General features: G+C 37.2%; 1 protein-coding gene across 1 annotated transcript; it reads left to right on the top strand.

The window, feature by feature from the left end:
• Nucleotides 1-12,697: 12,697 nt before the first annotated feature.
• star2 (steroidogenic acute regulatory protein 2) lies at nucleotides 12,698-16,958 on the top strand. Its single transcript, XM_047377572.1, has 7 exons — nucleotides 12,698-12,780; nucleotides 12,882-12,974; nucleotides 13,048-13,172; nucleotides 13,287-13,445; nucleotides 14,086-14,270; nucleotides 15,270-15,363; nucleotides 16,581-16,958. The coding sequence occupies exons 1-7, from the start codon at nucleotides 12,717-12,719 to the stop codon at nucleotides 16,671-16,673; spliced, it is 813 nt and encodes a 270-aa protein (XP_047233528.1). The 5' UTR covers nucleotides 12,698-12,716; the 3' UTR covers nucleotides 16,674-16,958.
• The last annotated feature ends 2,858 nt before the right edge of the window (nucleotides 16,959-19,816 follow it).

The following is a 19,816-nucleotide window of genomic DNA, read 5'->3' as shown; positions in this document are numbered from 1 at the left end:
TTGTATTCTCATAGAAAAGAAATCGTATTCACAAACTGTTATAGCATATTGTATTCATAAAGAATAAACCACAACTGTAAACTTGAACTTTGTAATTTCTTGAAGCTGTAACATTTTATTTTGTATTCTTATAGAGAAAATATACAATACCACTTTTGGATTTTACTTATGCACAACTAATGACTAATATGGACACATTTCCGTCTTTACATACACACTGTTTTTGACAGTGTTCTTACCCCATACACACCCCTACTGAGATTTGGATACATAGCGCATTGCATGTTGCGGCAAAATACAAGTTGTTTCTTTTTTGGAGAAACAAGGGGAATTTACTAAGTTAGCTCTTATTTGCAGTTAATTAGTGCATGGAATGTATTTGTAATAATGCTTATGTAGATGATGTATAAGGATTAAAAACCTGTTGAGAATGCATTTTTAATAACCATTGTAAAGCAGCTTTCTAAAGAAATGTTATCTGTTGGCTCACGTTATCAGCAATTGTTTAATGTTAATTAAACATTAACCGGTTTTATCCATAGTTTTTTTGTGTATCTAATTATGAAGTCTATGTAAAAAGAAAGTACACCCTCTGTCAATTTGTAGTTTTTAACATATGAGACCAAGTTTTGTAGTTGTTTAAATTTAATCTTAAATCTACAAAAAAACATGCACCATGGCAGCAAGCCATAAATGTTGTTAATCCCTCTCAAAACAGATAAAACCTTTGAGGAGTTGCTATGCATCAAATAAAATTTAGAAAAAGATTGATTACAGAAATTTTAAAGTCTTTAATCATTCTTTAACATCTGAATCAGAAAATGTGCTGTTGTGAGTAAAAGAAAGTACACCTTTTTTACATATTAAGGTTTACATATTTTTGTTTTACCAGCATTTTTTTACCAGCATTTTTTTTACCATATATTTTATCTAATAAATAATGGTGTGTTGGAGTCTGTGGTATTATACACTTAAGGTTAATAAAATAATGAATTCTTACTCTATTCTTCTAGAAAATTACAGCGTTGAAATGACTTCCTCTCTCAACTGCAAACAACCTAATGATGAATAATTTCAAAACAAGCTCAAAGTGTATAAAGCTCAACAAACCTCTGAAGAACATGGAGTTTGAAATTCTACAACCTAAATATTAACATACGCCGTATTTTCACTATAAGTGCTCACCAAACATTCTACTTACACTGCAATAAGTTCAACCCATTTTTTATTGGCCTTACACAACATTTAACTTTTCTCAGAATATGAATTTTTGGTGTTCATTAGTTTAAAGCTATGATCATAAAAATAAACAGAAATATTATGTTTTTCATGTGTTTTCTCCAATTGTCTTCACCTTAGAATATGTGAATAACCTTTCAATACCACACATCACAAGGAGGGTAATTCACAAAAGGTCATTGCTAAAGAAGCTGGCACTGCACAGAGTGCTGTATGCAAACATATGAAATGAAAGTTTAGTGGAAGGAAAAAAATGGTCTTTGATTAGTAAAACTAAGCAACACTATTTGCAAAAAATACATGACTGTTAAGTTAATTGTTCTCTCTAAATTGCCCTTAGGCGTGCATGGGTGTGTGCATGTGCACAAAAATAGATGGATATTGAAACACATACCAAAAACTGAGCTGACATGACCAAAGCAAGGGGGAAAATATTGCAAACCTTGTGTTTATGCACAGGCAAGTTTCTGAACAGTAAGAGCTTTATTTAATGGCTGGAATATTTAACCAAGGCACAACTTTGTTGCTACTGTCTGTGGTATTACTTTTAAGTGCATAGCAACATAAAATTAGTTGTTGAGTCATTAGTATTTATTGGCAGGTGATTCATAGCAACTAAATGCATCCATCATTATTTGCTGAAGAAACCCACTGTTGGGACCCACAGCCATGGAAACAACATGAAAGATCCAGTGCAGACTTTCCTGGACCTTTCAAAATAAATTGCATTAACCTACTTCCGGCACAGCCAGGAAACGGGGTAACTACGGACTTCATGTGACGTCACTGTCCAAATAAAACCACCGCTCTTGCTACATCCTGCCTCATCTATGCGGGTCACACAGGGACCTGGACAGAGAGACCCAGCGCGCTGCTGTCTCTTTGCTGGCAAACAGACATGACTCTTCAACTGGATCCGAGGGTGTCATATGATCATCGATCATATGCACAAAGTTAAGTACAGATGAATTACTGTCTGTGTATCCGGTATATTCATTCATAAAAAGGGGTAATTAAGGTATAAGCCTGGCTTGACTTTCTTTCTGAGGCCTACAGAGGCAAGCTGTGTTCCAGAGAGTTCCCTGCAGAGACGCTGTCTCTAAGCAGAGTAAAGCAGTTTCCCCGTCGGAAAGGAGGACAACAGAGGCCGTAAAGTTAAGACAAACTTTATTTAAAGGGGGGATTTTAACACAGAAGATCGACCATAAGGCGCCGTCCGCGCTCATGCATTTTAACCCTTTTATGAATGGTATTTTAAAGGTGTGTGTTTGATTCTGGTGCTAAGCTATCAGCTTCTTTTGTTAGCTTTAACTGCTAATGGCTTTAGGATACGTGCTTGCCTGCTAAAGAATATTTACCCAGAAAGGTTGTTAGTTTTCAAGCTAGTGAATAATAGTCCTTAAACATTATTTTACTAAATCTGATAATTAAGTAAACACCATTAAGCCCCATTTCTCCAGAAAGATTTGTCTCTTTTCCAAAATATTTCTTTAAATATTTTACCATTTCCTTTAATAATATTTCGTTAAATATTATTTTAATAAATAAACAGAAAGACACCGTTGAGAATTAGTCATCCAGAAGGTTGGTTTTCTTCAGCAGATCTTTCTTTTTATTAAAATATTTTATCTGATCTTGCATTGTGAATGGTTGTCTAAACGTTTGCTGATTATTGCCTAAGTTAGTCCCAAGACTAACTTAACTTCATTTCCAGATTCTTCAAGATAATCCTTGGTTCTCAAACATAAACATTGTATGGTAATGTTGCATCACTCTGTTGGTCATGATTTTCAATCATCTTTAATCAACTTGTTTATAAGGTACATAGTCCATTAGTCTTCATTATTCTTTAATTCTGCTTGGTAGTTAGTTGGATTGTTTTAGCATAGTAAAGAGTTTGTTGATTGAAATATATTTGACTTTGAGTTGGCTTATTTTTGTTAATAAATTCTTGTATTTTAAGAAATTGTGTGAATTCATTCCTGTATGTGCAGAGTTTTGCTGTTCAATAATGTCAGAGCTCATCTCCCACCTTTCTATTTTGTCCTAATACCATCGCCTTACTGGGCTGGTATTCACAGGACAACCCTTAAAAGACCGAAATATTATTTGATAAAATATTAATATTACATAATATTTTCAGATTCATAATCACAACACCACGTTACCTCCAAAGTTCTGAGTCACCATGATCCATAGATGCCTTTCCTGCAAGAACACTGTTCATTTCCTCATTTTATTTTGTTGGTTTAATATGTATGTGCTAGGAAACGTATACCTCTACAACAAATGAACACTTTAAAGTTTGGGGCAAGCAAAACATTGTCAGAAAATAAATTTTTTCATTGGATGCTTTAAACCAATTTTTGAGACATCACCCATTTTTTTTATTGTTTTCTTTAATATCAAAAAATTGATACATTAGGCTTTTGCAGTTATGTAATTATAACAAAAGACACCCCTGGTAGATTTAAACAGCATTTATGACTTAGCATTTAAAAAAATATATAAAACACTTCATGCATTTTGCAGTTTTATGAAACATTACACATTTGGTGTTATAGGTTTAAATTGCTGCATTATATTCAATTCAAATTCAATTAAAAATACTTTATTAATCCCAAAGGGAAATTAAATGTTAATATTTATATATTATATATAATATTTATATATAATATTTATATTTAATATTGTTAAATATTGGGCATTAAACCAATTTGTATAGAAAATGTTTTATATATATATCTATATAGATATATAGATATATATATTTGTTTTAAATGTAAAAAAACAAAACAGTCAAAGGCAGAAATTTGTGAAAGATCATTTACTTTTGAGACATTTATACACCTTTATAGAAGCACATTTTGTAATGGAATCACTTTTCTGGCTCTAAACACAACATATAAAATTAGATATTTGCAAAACTAGAGGTATCAAAAGTAAGCTATGCCATTCCTACATGCCTCCTTAATCTTCATTAATGATGCAATCCTAGTTTGAATTTTACAGGTCATTAAGTGAAGTTGATCATTTGTGTCAGGGATCCTTCTAGTACGCTCACCTACTGACCCTTGGCGATGAGAAGAAGCTGTTTTCTGGGACTCTACCAGAGCCCCAGACAACAAAAAAGGTTATCGTAATTTAAAACCCTGGCTAATAAGTTGCATGTTTTAACTCTCAGACTAAAAATGCCTTGAGACTGGTGTCCTACTTTTGATGATTATGTGGTAATAATTAGACAGTTTTGAAATGCATGTACTATCAGAAGAAAAGGAAAAGTATTGCTTTCAACAGAGTCCAAGTTTGTACTGCTGCCCCCCCCCTCCGTCCACTCCTCCTTCAGTTACCACTGCAAGTCTTTCATGTCGCTACATGTCTGCATGTCTACCAGTTTTGTGCATCTAGCAACTGAAATGTTTGCCGTTCTTTGCAAAATAGCTCAAGCTCAGTCAGACTGGATGGAGAGCATCCGTCAACATAGATCTGGACTTTGACTGGGTCATTCAAATAACTGTGTCTTGACCTAAACCAGAGGTCTGTAACCTGTGGCTCTTTGGAATTTACACATGGCTCCTAATAACTTTAGCACAAAAAAACAAGAACCAAAAAGTGTTTTTAAATATAACTACAATAACAAATGCAGGTTTTAGTGTTTTTGTTTTGTTTTGTTTTTTCATGGGATAATTGCATTGAATTTCCACAACAGAATCACAGTAAAAGTACTATTTTTCTTGTCATTAGGCTGGAAACTGTGATTTTTGTTCACAATTTTTCACCAACATTAACATTCAATAGAAAAAAAAATATCCATTCTCTTTTATCAGAAGTTTTACAGTTTTCTTTAAAAATAGAAATAAAATAAGGTTCCTTAAAAATAAAAAACATATTTCCTATTGTAAATACTTTCTTTAAAACATCCTGTAACATTTGTGGCTCTAAACGAGTTTTATTAAGCCATACTAAAGGTAAAATGGCTCTTGGATTAGAGGTTTGAGACTCCTGACCTAAACCATTCCATTGTAGCCTGGGCTGTAGAGTACAGGTCCTTCTCAAAAAATTAGCATATTGTGATAAAGTTCATTATTTTCTATAATGTAATGATGAAAATTTAACATTCATATATTTTAGATTCATTGCACACTAACTGAAATATTTCAGGTCTTTTATTGTCTTAATACGGATGATGTTGGCATACAGCTCATGAAAACCCAAAATTCCTATCTCACAAAATTAGCATATTTCATCCGACCAATAAAAGAAAAGTGTTTTTAATACAAACAACGTCAACCTTCAAATAATCATGTACAGTTATGCACTCAATACTTGGTCGGAAATCCTTTGGCAGAAATGACTGCTTCAATGCGGCGTGGCATGGAGGCAATCAGCCTGTGGCACTGCTGAGGTCTTATGGAGGCCCAGGATGCTTCGATAGCGGCCTTTAGCTCATCCAGAGTGTTGGGTCTTGAGTCTCTCAACGTTCTCTTCACAATATCCCACAGATTCTCTATGGGGTTCAGGTCAGGAGAGTTGGCAGGCCAATTGAGCACAGTGATACCATGGTCAGTAAACCATTTACCAGTGGTTTTGGCACTGTGAGCAGGTGCCAGGTCGTGCTGAAAAACGAAATCTTCATCTCCATAAAGCTTTTCAGCAGATGGAAGCATGAAGTGCTCAAAATCTCCTGATAGCTAGCTGCATTGACCCTGCCCTTGATAAAACACAGTGGACCAACACCAGCAGCTGACACGGCACCCCAGACCATCACTGACTGTGGGTACTTGACACTGGACTTCTGGCATTTTGGCATTTCCTTCTCCCCAGTCTTCCTCCAGACTCTGGCACATTGATTTCTGAATGACATGCAGAATTTGCTTTCATCCAAAAAAAGTACTTTGGACCACTGAGCAACAGTCCAGTGCTGCTTCTCTGTAGCCCAGGTCTGGGGAATGCGGCACCTGTAGCCCATTTCCTGCACATGCCTGTGCACGGTGGCTCTGGATGTTTCTACTCCAGACTCAGTCCACTGCTTCCGCAGGTCCCCCAAGGTCTGGAATCGGCCCTTCTCCACAATCTTCCTCAGGGTCCGGTCACCTCTTCTCGTTGTGCAGCGTTTTCTGCCACACTTTTTCCTTCCCACAGACTTCCCACTGAGGTGCCTTGATACAGCACTCTGGGAACAGCTTATTCGTTCAGAAATTTCTTTCTGTGTCTTACCCTCTTGCTTGAGGGTGTCAATAGTGGCCTTCTGGACAGCAGTCAGGTCGGCAGTCTTACCCATGATTGGGGTTTTGAGTGATGAACTAGGCTGGGAGTTTTAAAGGCCTCAGGAATCTTTTGCAGGTGTTTAGAGTTAACTTGTTGATTCAGATGATTAGGTTCATAGCTCCTTTAGAGACCCTTTTAATAATATGCTAATTTTGTGAGATAGGAATTTTGGGTTTTCATGAACTGTATGCCAAAATCATCTGTATTAAGACAATAAAAGACCTGAAATATTTCATTAGTGTGCCATGAATCTAAAATATATGAATGTTAAATTTTCATCATGACATTATGGAAAATAATGAACTTTATCACTATATGCTAATATTTTGAGAAGGACCTGTAATGCCTTGCAAACATTTCCAGCTTTTGACTTCTTACTCAGTGTTTTTCATTACACAGATGACACCAGACCAGTTTTAGTAGTGCATGTAGCCCAGGATATATCTTCTGTGCCCTATAAAATTCCTGAATAAATTTCAACAAAGTCTTGTGACCATTAACCATCACAACACAGCAACAGCCACCCTGCACAAGAGCAATAGCAGCTGGGATCTACTGCATCAGAAAGGACCCTAATCTTACGAGGTACAGTCTATAAGGGTACAAGTAAGTACCCACTGTTGATGGTACAATAGCAGTACCTTTGAGGGTACTGCCCCAGTGACAAGCCTTTGTACCCTTAAAGGTACAATTAGGTACATTTTTTTCTGAGTGTGTAGATGCAGGATGTGTAAAGATGCAGTCCAGCACATGTGCTGGACTGCATCTTTGCTTTGTGCAAGACATTGGTAGGTGAGGCGACATGGAACGCCACAACTAAGTAGCTGTAATAGTGTATAGGTACATCTGTGCTGATTATGGGCTGAAGGTCTCACAGTGAAAGTGTGAGACACCACCAAGAATGATGGCTAACCAGTTGGGCATTGTTGTGGTGGAAGAAGCAGATAAGAGAGCAGTAGGGAGAGACATAATCATCCTGACCTATTCCAAAATTAAGTAGAAGAAACACAACAACCTTTCACAATGGCTCATAAAGGACAAAAAATAAGCTGTGGAAAGCCAGGCGCTCAATGGTCCCTTTGGTCAACAGTGCACTCGGGGTGAGGCTGCAGCAGATTTGAGGAGCAACCTCTGAGATGTCTGCAATGCTTGAAATGCTTGAGGCGTGCAATGTGGTGTGCAATGCTTGAAAATTCTGTGTTTATTTTGATGAGTGCTGTTTCTAAAGTGTTGTAGCTATTAACTTATTTATTTTTTTTATAGTCTAAAATAAGTCAAACCCACCCACTCAAGGATCATTCATGTGTTAAAGATGAGGGCAAAGAATAATGAATCTAATGACAGTAAGAAGTTAAATGGATTTTTAATTGCGTTTTCATTTTATAGTGAATTCATAATGGACATGAACCTACTTATACCTCTGTATCTAGCTGCATGAGCAACAATATATTTTTTTCTTAATTACATAGAAAATAGAGCCACTAAAGAAATTTGAGAAAATCTAATTATTTATAATTATACTGAAGGCAAAGTGTACACAGATTAGCTACAAGTGCAAAAGGCTGCTCATGTCATGTGATCCCTGTTTTCTGTTTCTTTACGTTGTATCTGTGGGATTTGCTTGTTGTGTTCTATCCCACAGATGCCTCTCTCTTGGATTTTGGTTGTGTTGGAACATATTTTCCTCCTCCCGCTCTTCTGTCCTGACTGTTAACATGGTATGGACATTTATTTAGTCTAAAACTATATTTAGGTGGAAGGTATGTGTGAAAAAAACTGCCAAATTAATGTTCATATCTTCCAGCAGAACAGTAATGAAAATATCAGTGTTTTGCAGTGCCTTGCAAAAGTATTCATACTCTTTTACCTTGTTCACATTTGATCAAATTATGAGATTACAACCGCAAACTCTGACGCTTTTACGTGATAGACCAACGCAAAGTATTTGTATGTCAACCCCTTCAGTTTCATAGCCTTAAATAAAATGCAGGTTACACAACTAACTATCTAAAGAAGTCACCTAATTAGTAAATAGTCCATTTAGAGTGTAATTTAATTTCACTATAAATACAGCCGTTCTTTGAAGGCCTCAGAGGTTTGTTAGGGATCATTAGTGAGCAAAAAGCATCATGAAGAAAACAGACATGTCAGGGATAACGCCATGGAGAATTTCAAAGCAGGGTTAGATTATAAAACATTATACCTCACTATGGAAATCTCACAGAGCACTTCTCAATATGTCATCTAAAACTGGAAAGACTATGGCACAATTACAAACCTACCAAGACATCAATCAGAGGAGCTGCAGAGTTCCACAACTCAGGTGAGAAAACCAAACACCAAAGAACTTTCAGTGGTCAGTATGACTAGCGATATATAAATTCAGTCCATTTTCCCCTTAAAAGAAAGCCAAAAGACATCCTGTTTAAAGCTTGTCACAAGGGGACAGAGCAAATGTGTGAAAGGATGAAAGGAGAATTTCTGTCAACTGAGCTTTTTGGCCTACATGAAAATCAGAACAAAGGCCAAAGTTGATGGGAAGATGGATGGAGCTAAATAAAGGAAAACCTGGAAGAAAAATGTGTTGAAAGCTTCAAAAGAAGTGAGACTGGGGTGGACGTTAACCTTTCTGCTAGACCCTAAACATACAGGTCCTTCTCAAAAAATTAGCATATTGTGATAAAGTTCATTATTTTCTATAATGTCATGATGAAAATTTAACATTCATATATTTTAGATTTATTGCACACTAACTGAAATATTTCAGGTCTTTTATTGTCTTAATACGGATGATTTTGGCATACAGCTCATGAAAACCCAAAATTCCTATCTCACAAAATTAGCATATCATTAAAAGGGTCTCTAAACGAGCTATGAACCTAATCATCTGAATCAACGAGTTAACTCTAAACACCTGCAAAAGATTCCTGAGGCCTTTAAAACTCCCAGCCTGGTTCATCACTCAAAACCCCAATCATGGGTAAGACTGCCGACCTGACTGCTGTCCAGAAGGCCACTATTGACACCCTCAAGCAAGAGGGTAAGACACAGAAATAAATTTCTGAACGAATAAGCTGTTCCCAGAGTGCTGTATCAAGGCACCTCAGTGGGAAGTCTGTGGGAAGGAAAAAGTGTGGCAGAAAACGCTGCACAACGAGAAGAGGTGACCGGACCCTGAGGAAGATTGTGGAGAAGGGCCGATTCCAGACCTTGGGGGACCTGCGGAAGCAGTGGACTGAGTCTGGAGTAGAAACATCCAGAGCCACCGTGCACAGGCGTGTGCAGGAAATGGGCTACAGGTGCCGCATTCCCCAGGTCAAGCCACTTTTGAACCAGAATCAGCGGCAGAAACGCCTGACCTGGGCTACAGAGAAGCAGCACTGGACTGTTGCTCAGTGGTCCAAAGTACTTTTTTCAGATGAAAGCAAATTCTGCATGTCATTCAGAAATCAATGTGCCAGAGTCTGGAGGAAGACTGGGGAAAAGGAAATGCCAAAATGCCAGAAGTCCAGTGTCAAGTACCCACAGTCAGTGATGGTCTGGGGTGGCGTGTCAGCTGCTGGTGTTGGTCCACTGTGTTTTATCAAGGGCAGGGTCAATGCAGCTAGCTATCAGGAGATTTTGGAGCACTTCATGCTTCCATCTGCTGAAAAGCTTTATGGAGATGAAGATTACATTTTTCAGCACGACCTGGCACCTGCTCACAGTGCCAAAACCACTGGTAAATGGTTTATTGACCATGGTATCACTGTGCTCAATTGGCCTGCCAACTCTCCTGACCTGAACCCCATAGAGAATCTGTGGGATATTGTGAAGAGAACGTTGAGAGACTCAAGACCCAACACTCTGGATGAGCTAAAGGCCGCTATCGAAGCATCCTGGGCCTCCATAAGACCTCAGCAGTGCCACAGGCTGATTGCCTCCATGCCACGCCGCATTGAAGCAGTCATTTCTGCCAAAGGATTCCCGACCAAGTATTGAGTGCATAACTGTACATGATTATTTGAAGGTTGACGTTTTTTGTATTAAAAAATACTTTTCTTTTATTGGTCGGATGAAATATGCTAATTTTGTGAGATAGGAATTTTGGGTTTTCATGAGCTGTATGCCAAAATCATCCATATTAAGACAATAAAAGACCTGAAATATTTCAGTTAGTGTGCAATGAATCTAAAATATATGAATGTTAAATTTTCATCATGACATTATGGAAAATAATGAACTTTATCACAATATGCTAATATTTTGAGAAGGACCTGTATATAGGGCAAATGAAGACAGATTATGAATCATGTGAACTATATACATGCATTATTGTTTGCAGATCTACAAATCCATATTACCTAATAATTCTGAGCAATCACGCTGCCGAGATGTTCTATTGCATGAACACTGTTAATTTGTTTTTGTATTTCATTTTGTTAGTTTATTCTAAATGTGTTATGAACCTTGTACATCTGAAACAAATTAAATATCCACATTGCCTTGTCAGGTGGTGAAGTTTATCATTTACGTCAGGAATCCTTCTAACAAGGACACTTGTTGACTCTTGGTGATAAGACGAAGCTGGTTTCTGGAGCTCTGTGAGCAACGTCTAAGCAAGGCAGCATTGAGACGACAGGGCTGCAAATATTTTACAGATACAGCAGTAATACACACACACTTGCACACACAGGATGCTGAAATTTTGCAAGGTAACTCAGGGTGAAAGGTTAACTATAATAATGAGATAACCATTTTTACTCCTATTAAAGAAGAGAAAGCTGAAACTATACAATTCCTGTGCAGTTTAAAGGAAAACCATCCTTGATCCCAGATAAAACATTATTTTTAAGTGGATTAAACAAATTAATCATCAGCTAAAATGTAAGCAAGAATAATAATCAAAACTGGAATAATTGAATCACTTGGAAAAATTCTTCAAACTTTTTAGGGATTAAGATTAGTTTTTGTAGAAAAAAATCAAATAAATTCAAAAATAATTTTATGATTATCGGCTAAGCCATTCAAACGCATGCCTGTGTTTTGATCAAAACCATTCCATTGTAGCTCTGGATGTTTGTTTATGGTTGCTTACCTGGTTGATGTTGAACTCTCCCCACAGTCTTAAGTCTTTTTGCAGTCTCTCTGCAGGCTTTCTTCCAGAGTTCTGCTATATTTAGCTCCATCCATCTTCCCATCAACTCGGGACAGTTTCCTTTATCCTGCTAAAGAAAAGCATCCCCCCAGGGTGCTGCCTCACTGCCGTTCACCCTGGGGAGGGTGGCTTCAGGGTGATGTGCAATGCATGCTTTCTAACACTAACAGCACGTTATTTGTGGGTCAACAAGTTTAATTTAGGTCTCATCTGATCAGAGCACCTTCCTCCACAGGTTTGCTGTGCGCTCTCTTTTGTTTGTGAAAAACTGAAAATGGGTTTCTTTCAATAATGGCTATGTTCTTGCCACTCCTTCATAATGGACATATTTATAGAATGCTTAATATCCATGGGTTGGATCAGAATCTGTTACCAGCTTCTCCCATTCTAGCTGTGGATTTCTGCAGCTCCTCCAGAGGTACCATGGGCCCTTAGCTATTCCACTGATCAAGTTGGCTGTTTAGACATAAGAAAGGCATCCCCACAACATGATGCTGCCACCAATGTGTTTCAAAATGTGGATGTGTGTTCAATCTTTTTTGTGACATAGGTTTCCAAAACTTTTTAGCAAATAGCTGTTGTTGTTGGTCAGCCAACTGTAAGGCAAATTAATGACAAACAAGGCCATGGTATTCTTTTATTAAACTGTAATGGTTTTTTGTTATATAGCACAACAATTATAATTATGTTAAATTTGTTTTAAATTACAATTTTGGAAACTTAAAAAAAATTATTATTCGTCTTTCTTGCTCAAATCAATCATTTCCTATACAATAGGAAATGATTGATGGGAAGGAAGGAAGATTGGTGGGAAGGAAAATGTGCACAAGACACAATAGGACCTATTGTGTCTTGTGCACATTTTCCTTCCCACCTTGAGTTCAATCATATGTTTTGGTAAAAAAACGAAAAAAAAAAACTCTTGTCAAGCATGGCCTTCGGGACTGAATCCAGAACAGACCTTATCTTTTTTTCTCTCTGGCCCTTATCTTTTTGGAGTGTCCTTCATGAGCCATATAAAGACGTGCGCAACTCCTTCAATACTTTGCTGTCTCTGGCGAAGACAGACAACATGATGCCTGCGGTTGTGAAGCTCTGCTGTGGAATCTCCTACCCACACCTCAGGAGCATGTCAGGTAAAACAAAGAAAGATCAGAGAGGAAAAGCTTTTCTTTTCTCAATTCAGATGCTGTATGCTGAATGAGATCTTTTTTTTTTCTCCCATGCAAACATGAAGGGCTCCAGCGCACGGCTGTAGCAGTGATAGGCCAGGAGATCACACACATGAAGCATTGGGCTCAAATCAAACATCACATGGGCAAACATGCTGGTAATATAACACCATTCTATTTCTCTTGCAAAATGATTTACTATGACGTTTTACTTACACAAATTGCTTGCAGAGCCCAAAACAAAAGTGGCGGTGAGTGAAGATCAGCTGTTTTACATACAACATGGCAAAGAAGCACTGAGGAAGGCTGTCAGCATGTTGGAGGACAGAGATGGATGGAAGGTCGAAATCAAAGAGGTAACATCTGCATACCAAGCTTATTTTCTTTCTTTCAAATTTTACTGTCAAGTTAGCAGTGCATTATTGACTCTTACATGGATTTAAAACTAAACTGTGTTTTCACTTGTTCAGAACAATGGTGATGTGATCTGTAGCAAAGTGATACCAGGGACTGGAAAGGTCTTCAGGCTGGAGGCAGTCTTGGAAGCCAGCGTGGATGACCTTTATGACCTCCTGTTTGTCAGAGTTGAGGATATGCACCAGTGGAACCCAAGTGTTCAGCATATCAAAGTGAGCTCAATATCATTAAATTACTTTGCAAGAGCCTGCATCTGATAATAAATGTTTTATAGGTTGAAGAGTTGACACTTAAAAAGTCCCTCTGTGTAGACTTACTGGAGTTTTATATTTTTCTACCATGATAGTATACAGCTGCATCTCAGTAATTTATTTCTGTGAACTTTCCGTGATTAATATGGTTACTGTTTATGAAAACCCTGAATTCAGTTTTTCATAAAATGTTAACATTATGTAGGATGAAATGCATTTTTTCAGAGAGACATGTTACAGAGAAGTATGTCCATCTAGTACATGTACTCAGTCTTTCGCCTGACTCCTTCTTGGTTACTTCATTGATATTGCTTGGCATGTAGGTGATCAGTCTGTGGGTCAGCAGAAATGTCAAAGAAGCCCAGGTTGTTTTAATAGGACCTTCATTGTTGGATCTGGTGTCTTTCATCTCCCTCACTTCACTTTTAAAATTGAATTATTAAAATAAATTGACTTTTACATTGTAGTCTTATTCATTGAGATTGCCTGTTTGTCTACTTTTTTCTGCTTACTACTCATATTAGGGTTATGAATTTTGTAGGTTACTTTTTAAGTTTTGAAAAGCCTAATGTGGTTCTGATTTGTGTTTCTTGGGTTCTAGGTTCTAAAACGAGCTGGACCTGAAACAATCGTGACTCACGAGGTTTCAGCTGAGACAGTGGGAAATTTTATTGGCCAAAGGGATTTCCTGAGCGTCAGACACAGCTGCAAACAAAAATCCAGCGTTTATCTTGGAGGAGCAGCAATTCGGCTTGAGTCATTCCCACCACAAGCTGGCTTTGTGAGGTATGTTGGAATCAAGCCAAATTCCAAAAACCATTTATTATCTAATGTTTTAAATTTCTGAATTGCTCCACTAAACCTTTCATGTAATTGTCAATACTATCGTCCATGTGATGAGATCACAACAAAAAACATCTGCTCTTAATAGTTCAGACACTGTAAATTTGGGTTTAAAGTCCTTAAGACGTGTGTGGGTCATGCAAATGTGAGAGATACAGAGCCTTGCAAAAGTATTCATATTCATTAAATGCTTTTACTGTTTACAACAAACAACACAAGGTTGTGCATAATTGATAAGTGAAACGTTTATTCATGATTTTCCAAAGTTTTTTGCAAATAAGAATCTGAAAAGTTTAAGTTTTTGTTTGTAAAAACTTCACATTTATAAGTGTCATTGTTGTGTTTGTTAATCAAGTAATATCCATATTTATTCAATTGTTTTTTTGGTAGTAACATGTCAATCTGTGAAAAAGATGATTTATTAAAGATTTTGAGAGATCATTTAAGTATGTACAATAAAATGGTACATTAAACAAACAAGATAAGAGCAAAGTGCAGTTTTATTTGTGTTACACTAAGCGATATCAGTAGTAAGCTGTAACTGTGCTGCTTTTAGGTAATCAGCAACATAAGCATATACATATACTATGTATATAAGTTATTTTGTCATTGTGATATTTTAGTGGTATTATCCTGTTTCTTGTTTCCATTTATGTGCATGTAAATTACTGATTTTGTTTAAACTAGTGATAACATGGCTCCGGTTATGAAAATGTCCCTAGAGACAAATTCCTGTAGACAGAAAGCCAATTTAAAAGCTGTCCTGCTGATACGATGTCTTTGAAAGACAAATCAAACTGACATTAGTTGCCCTTTGGACTTATTACACAGAAAAGTTAAAAGAATGTGGTACGGCGACCCATAACAAGTGTTATATATGTGTCATAATTAGCCTTTTATTCAACTGAATTGGTAATGATTTCTTTTTTTGATCTAACGCAGAGCTGAGGATGGGCCAACCTGCATCATTATTAAAGCTCTGGATGAGGACACAACAAAAAGTAGCTTTACATGGCTCCTTAACATGGACATAAAGGTGAACTAATAAGTACAAGTATAATAATAATAATAAGTTATTGTTTTATATAATGAGACTTTATTTATGCAGTTATTTATTTATTTATCTTCTTATTTATTTTTGTTTATAGTATTTAAAAAAACACTGGTTTAAGGTTTAAGTCTAAGGATAATTAGGAAGAAGTTCTCATGACAGAGTATGGCATAACCAGTCACTCACATCCAAACAATTTTCACCATCTCAAACAAATCCAATTAAAACCACCTCTTGCAGTTTATGCAAATATTATATTATATTATATTATATTATGTGAGTTGCTACTGTTGTGAACATGCCTGCATGATTTAGGGGTGACTTGCACAATGATGGCCCTCTGCTGCAGGAAGTTAGCGAAGCAGATTTGATTTGTTTCAAGCATCTATGTTTCCTTTTTTATGCCATGTGGCAAAGCAGGTTTAGATTTAAAACAGTCTTCAAAGCTTTGAACTCTGAACACAGCATCCCAAAGGTGAAATATGGTGGTGGCAGCATTGGGCTGTGGAGATGCTTTTGTTCACTAGGGACAGGAATGATGGTCAGAGTTAATGTAAAGACAGATGAAGTTAAACATAAGATAACCCTGAAAGGAAGTTGATTAAAGCCTATAAAAGGCTTAGACTGAGGTGGAGGTTGAACTTCCCACAGGAAACTGAGCCTAAACCCTGTAGCCACAGCTACTATAGAATGGTTTATATCAAAGTAAAAGTATATGTATGTTAGAATAGCCTAGGTTGCAAGAATTCAAAATTGATGTTCAGATACCCTCTCAATTTCAGCTGCCTGAACTTTATTTGTTTTGCAAGGAAGATCTGGCAAAATGTTTAGCTGCTATTTGTGCAAAGCTAGTAGAGACATACACCATAAGACTTGCAGCTGGAGCTGATGAATGTGGTTCTACGAAGTACTGACTTAGGGGACTACATATCTATGCAACATTTTTCAGATTTTTAATTGTGAAAACTTTTGAAAACCCATAAAATCTTAATAAAATACAATATAGTCTCCGGGTGCAAGACACTTAATTTCAAAACATCACTTTTATTTAATCCATTCCTTCTAAATTGGAGTGCATTTGCATATGATTAGCACACTGGTGTTTTTAATTAAAGCTAAGCCACATTTAATTGTTTAGCTTGGCTGGTTGTGACAGAACAAAATTCAGGTGATCTAAAACAGACTTTTCCTTTTTTCCTTAGGGCTGGCTGCCTAAGTCCATTATCTATCAGGGTTTGCCTCGAGCACAGCTGGATTTCACAAGACATCTCCGAAAACGTCTCAACCTGAGATGAGTCTTCATGACTGCCACACCGCAGCAGCACCTTGTCCAAAGAAGGTGGGGGCATGGTGACAGACTGGCTGCATGGCAAAACACTACCCTGTTGAACAGAAATGCTGCCTGGAGGAGATGATGTGCTTGAAGACGGGCTAGCAGAGGAGAGCTAGATAATAATAGGAATAAATGTCAAATTGTGCCACTTAAACCTCAGAGATTTCCTGTTTAAGAGTCACACTTGTCTCTTGATACATGATACCCTGCAAAGGACTGGATAGAATTAATAAAGTGCTTAAATGCGCTTGTGCTGGCTGACTTGTTTTTACTTAGCACTAACAAAAACAGACTGAACACATTAAAAGGCAAACTATACAGCAACTGTCTCATCTCAGGAAGCATCCTCTAGATCTTCATTAAATGATTTAGAAAGAAATGAACTGTGAATTGACGGCTTTGGTTCATGAAATCCTATGTAGACCAGCAGTTGTAATCTCTATTTACATGCAGTGTCTTGTATTGTCTTTTTACTTCTTAAATATTTACATATTTTGTCACGACAACCCTAGACAAAAATTTATTGGATCAATGTTTCATGTGACAGGACAACACAAAGTGAATCAGTGTGAAAGTTGAAGTGTATTCTCGCTTTGTAGAACCATGGTTTGCTGCAATAACAGTGCATCAGTAAAAGGGCTGCAATTAAATGCCCCTATTATTAGTCGGATGCTGAAAAGACGGAGAAGAGGATGAGAGAAAGGAGGCAGTAATATCAGTACTTATGGCTGTGCAAAAGAGGAATGGATCAGACATTGGTCGCAGCAGCAGTCACACCACAATTTCCCCAGAACAAATTTCACACTGGTTGATATTTATGACTGGTATTCTTTGGTGTTGGAAGCAATAAATCAATGGTTAGTGGATCCTCCACACAGGGCCGTGCAGAAAACCACTAGAAGGGCAGGTGCTCAAAGTAAAAAAAGGGCACTTTTAACCGGATTCCAGAGCGGAATATTGGCAAGAATCTCACACAGCTTTTGCAGTTCAGTGTACTATGATGTACTACAAAAGAGTAAACATTGAGATATACAGTTGAATCAAATCTAGGGAAAACCATAATATAGAACACCACACCATGCATATGTGTAATGGAGTTTTGACGTAAATTCAGAATGAAAGACTCACCTTCACCGCCTCCACCTTCCAGTGACTCTTCGGTGCGTCTCCCGGCCTTCCAATCAGCATACTGTCCGTCTGATTCTCCATCCAATCACCTTCCGACGCCTTGCTTTTAAAGGAGCGTCTACCGTGTTCATCTTCGCTTGTCAGCAGAGCTCATCCCTCCTCCACCCCACCTCCACCATCTTCCTTCACATCTACTCCTGGCTTCCTCGCTCCCTGGCCGCCAATCCACCACCGGTGTCGGATCAGGGGGAAGACATATTTAAATCTAAGCCTTACAAATGATCATCTTAGCTCATGTCATTCTCAGCATTCATATCTTCCTCCCAGGTCCGAGCGCCAAAGAAATAACCATGTAATTTCTCATCATTAAAACTTTTCTAATTGCCATCCCTCTCTTTGTGAGTCTTTTCAGATTGAATTACATAATATCTTGTGATCATAATTTCACTCTGCAGGACTCCTTTCATCATAGGGAAGTACTGAGATAATTTAAACCTGAATATAAGCAAAATATGTTAATTAGAGAGCAAGACCGCTGAACATTTTTAGTTGTTACACAATTACACTGTTACAAATATACACAGAGGAGCACAATACAACCTTTTAGTGTAGTTTAATAAAGGCCCTAATAATAAATAAAGCATCCTGGAGGTTCTGTGTGTGAAGATGACCCATTCAGAACACCAGAGTTGCATCAAACCTTAACATGGAACTGCAGACAAAACAAAACTGTTGTTGACACGTTACCTTAGTGTTACAAGTCACCATGAGAAAACAAAAAGTCTACTGACACTGCTGACTGACCACCAAACTAGGTTAAATCTCTTGTATTTATGTATATTTGTGTTTTGCGATTACTAATATATATTTTTTTTCTTTCCCTCTTGTTTTTTTCTTCTCAGTCTGTTCTGTCTTTGTCATCAATGTCTAATCCTCCCTGTGTTAACTGTAGCTCAGTGTCTCTTGTTTGCCTTGTTTATCTATCACTTTCCTTCCAGAGGCACGTAATTAGCTATCAATTAATCTACATTTAACTACAGTACATCTTAACATCATCAATAACTCTTAAACTAGTTGTTTGTAAAATTCAATATCAGTTTACCATCAAACAGCTATATGTTGACTATAAAATGTATTTCTGTTCTTAGCTATTGTACTCTTTCTACTTGGTTAACAATTCACTATGTTTGGGTGCTTGAAGCAGTTCCTTCTTTCTTTGAAATAATAAAAAATCACTATTAATGATAATTTATATTCATAGTCCCCCCCCCCCCCAAAAAAAAAAAAAAAAACCATGAACTAATAAAATTGACAATAAAATATCTGCCCATAAACCTTGATGAAAACTTTCACAAATTAAGTCAATATAGACCATAAAACATACAGTTGGTAGAACGCCAATGGAAAACAATGTCAAAGAGCCTGGGACAGTTTCAGAAAATGTCCCCAAACCCTCTCAAATGTTGGAGTGAAAGTCAAAATTTCTCGAGTTTTAAAAAGGGCATTATGTCAGCCAACCACTGAGAGTGAGTAAGCGGGGACGCCTCCCTTCACCTGAGCAGAACAGCTCACCTGGCCAGGAAAGAGGTGAAAAATAGAACATGCTGTTGGTTTTCATTTATATTCACTACTCCCTCTGCAACACCAAATGGAGCAATCAGAGTCTGAAAGATTTCTCACCAGTATTTGTTTGTACATGGACAAAGCCAAGACATATGGATGAGGGATGCTACAGCATATTTGCATCTCACACAGTATGGGCTGGTTGTGAATGATAATCTAAAAAAACATTTCAAAATGCACAACGCATTATTTTTCTCCTTGTATTTAAACAAATATGAGGATTATGATTAATGGCTTAACATAAATGAAACACTGAGCCTCTGCAGGCTGTATTATGAAGATTTTTGTTTTACAGTCATGGGCCGTGTTCTTTTTACTAATCACGTGCTTCAACATGGTAGGAGTGCTTTGATT

This window comes from Girardinichthys multiradiatus, chromosome 10 (assembly GCF_021462225.1).
Source record: "Girardinichthys multiradiatus isolate DD_20200921_A chromosome 10, DD_fGirMul_XY1, whole genome shotgun sequence".
NCBI classification, from domain to species: Eukaryota; Metazoa; Chordata; class Actinopteri; order Cyprinodontiformes; family Goodeidae; genus Girardinichthys; species Girardinichthys multiradiatus.
The sequence above is the reverse complement of the archived record's forward strand: the minus strand, read 5'-3'. Positions and strand labels throughout refer to the sequence as shown.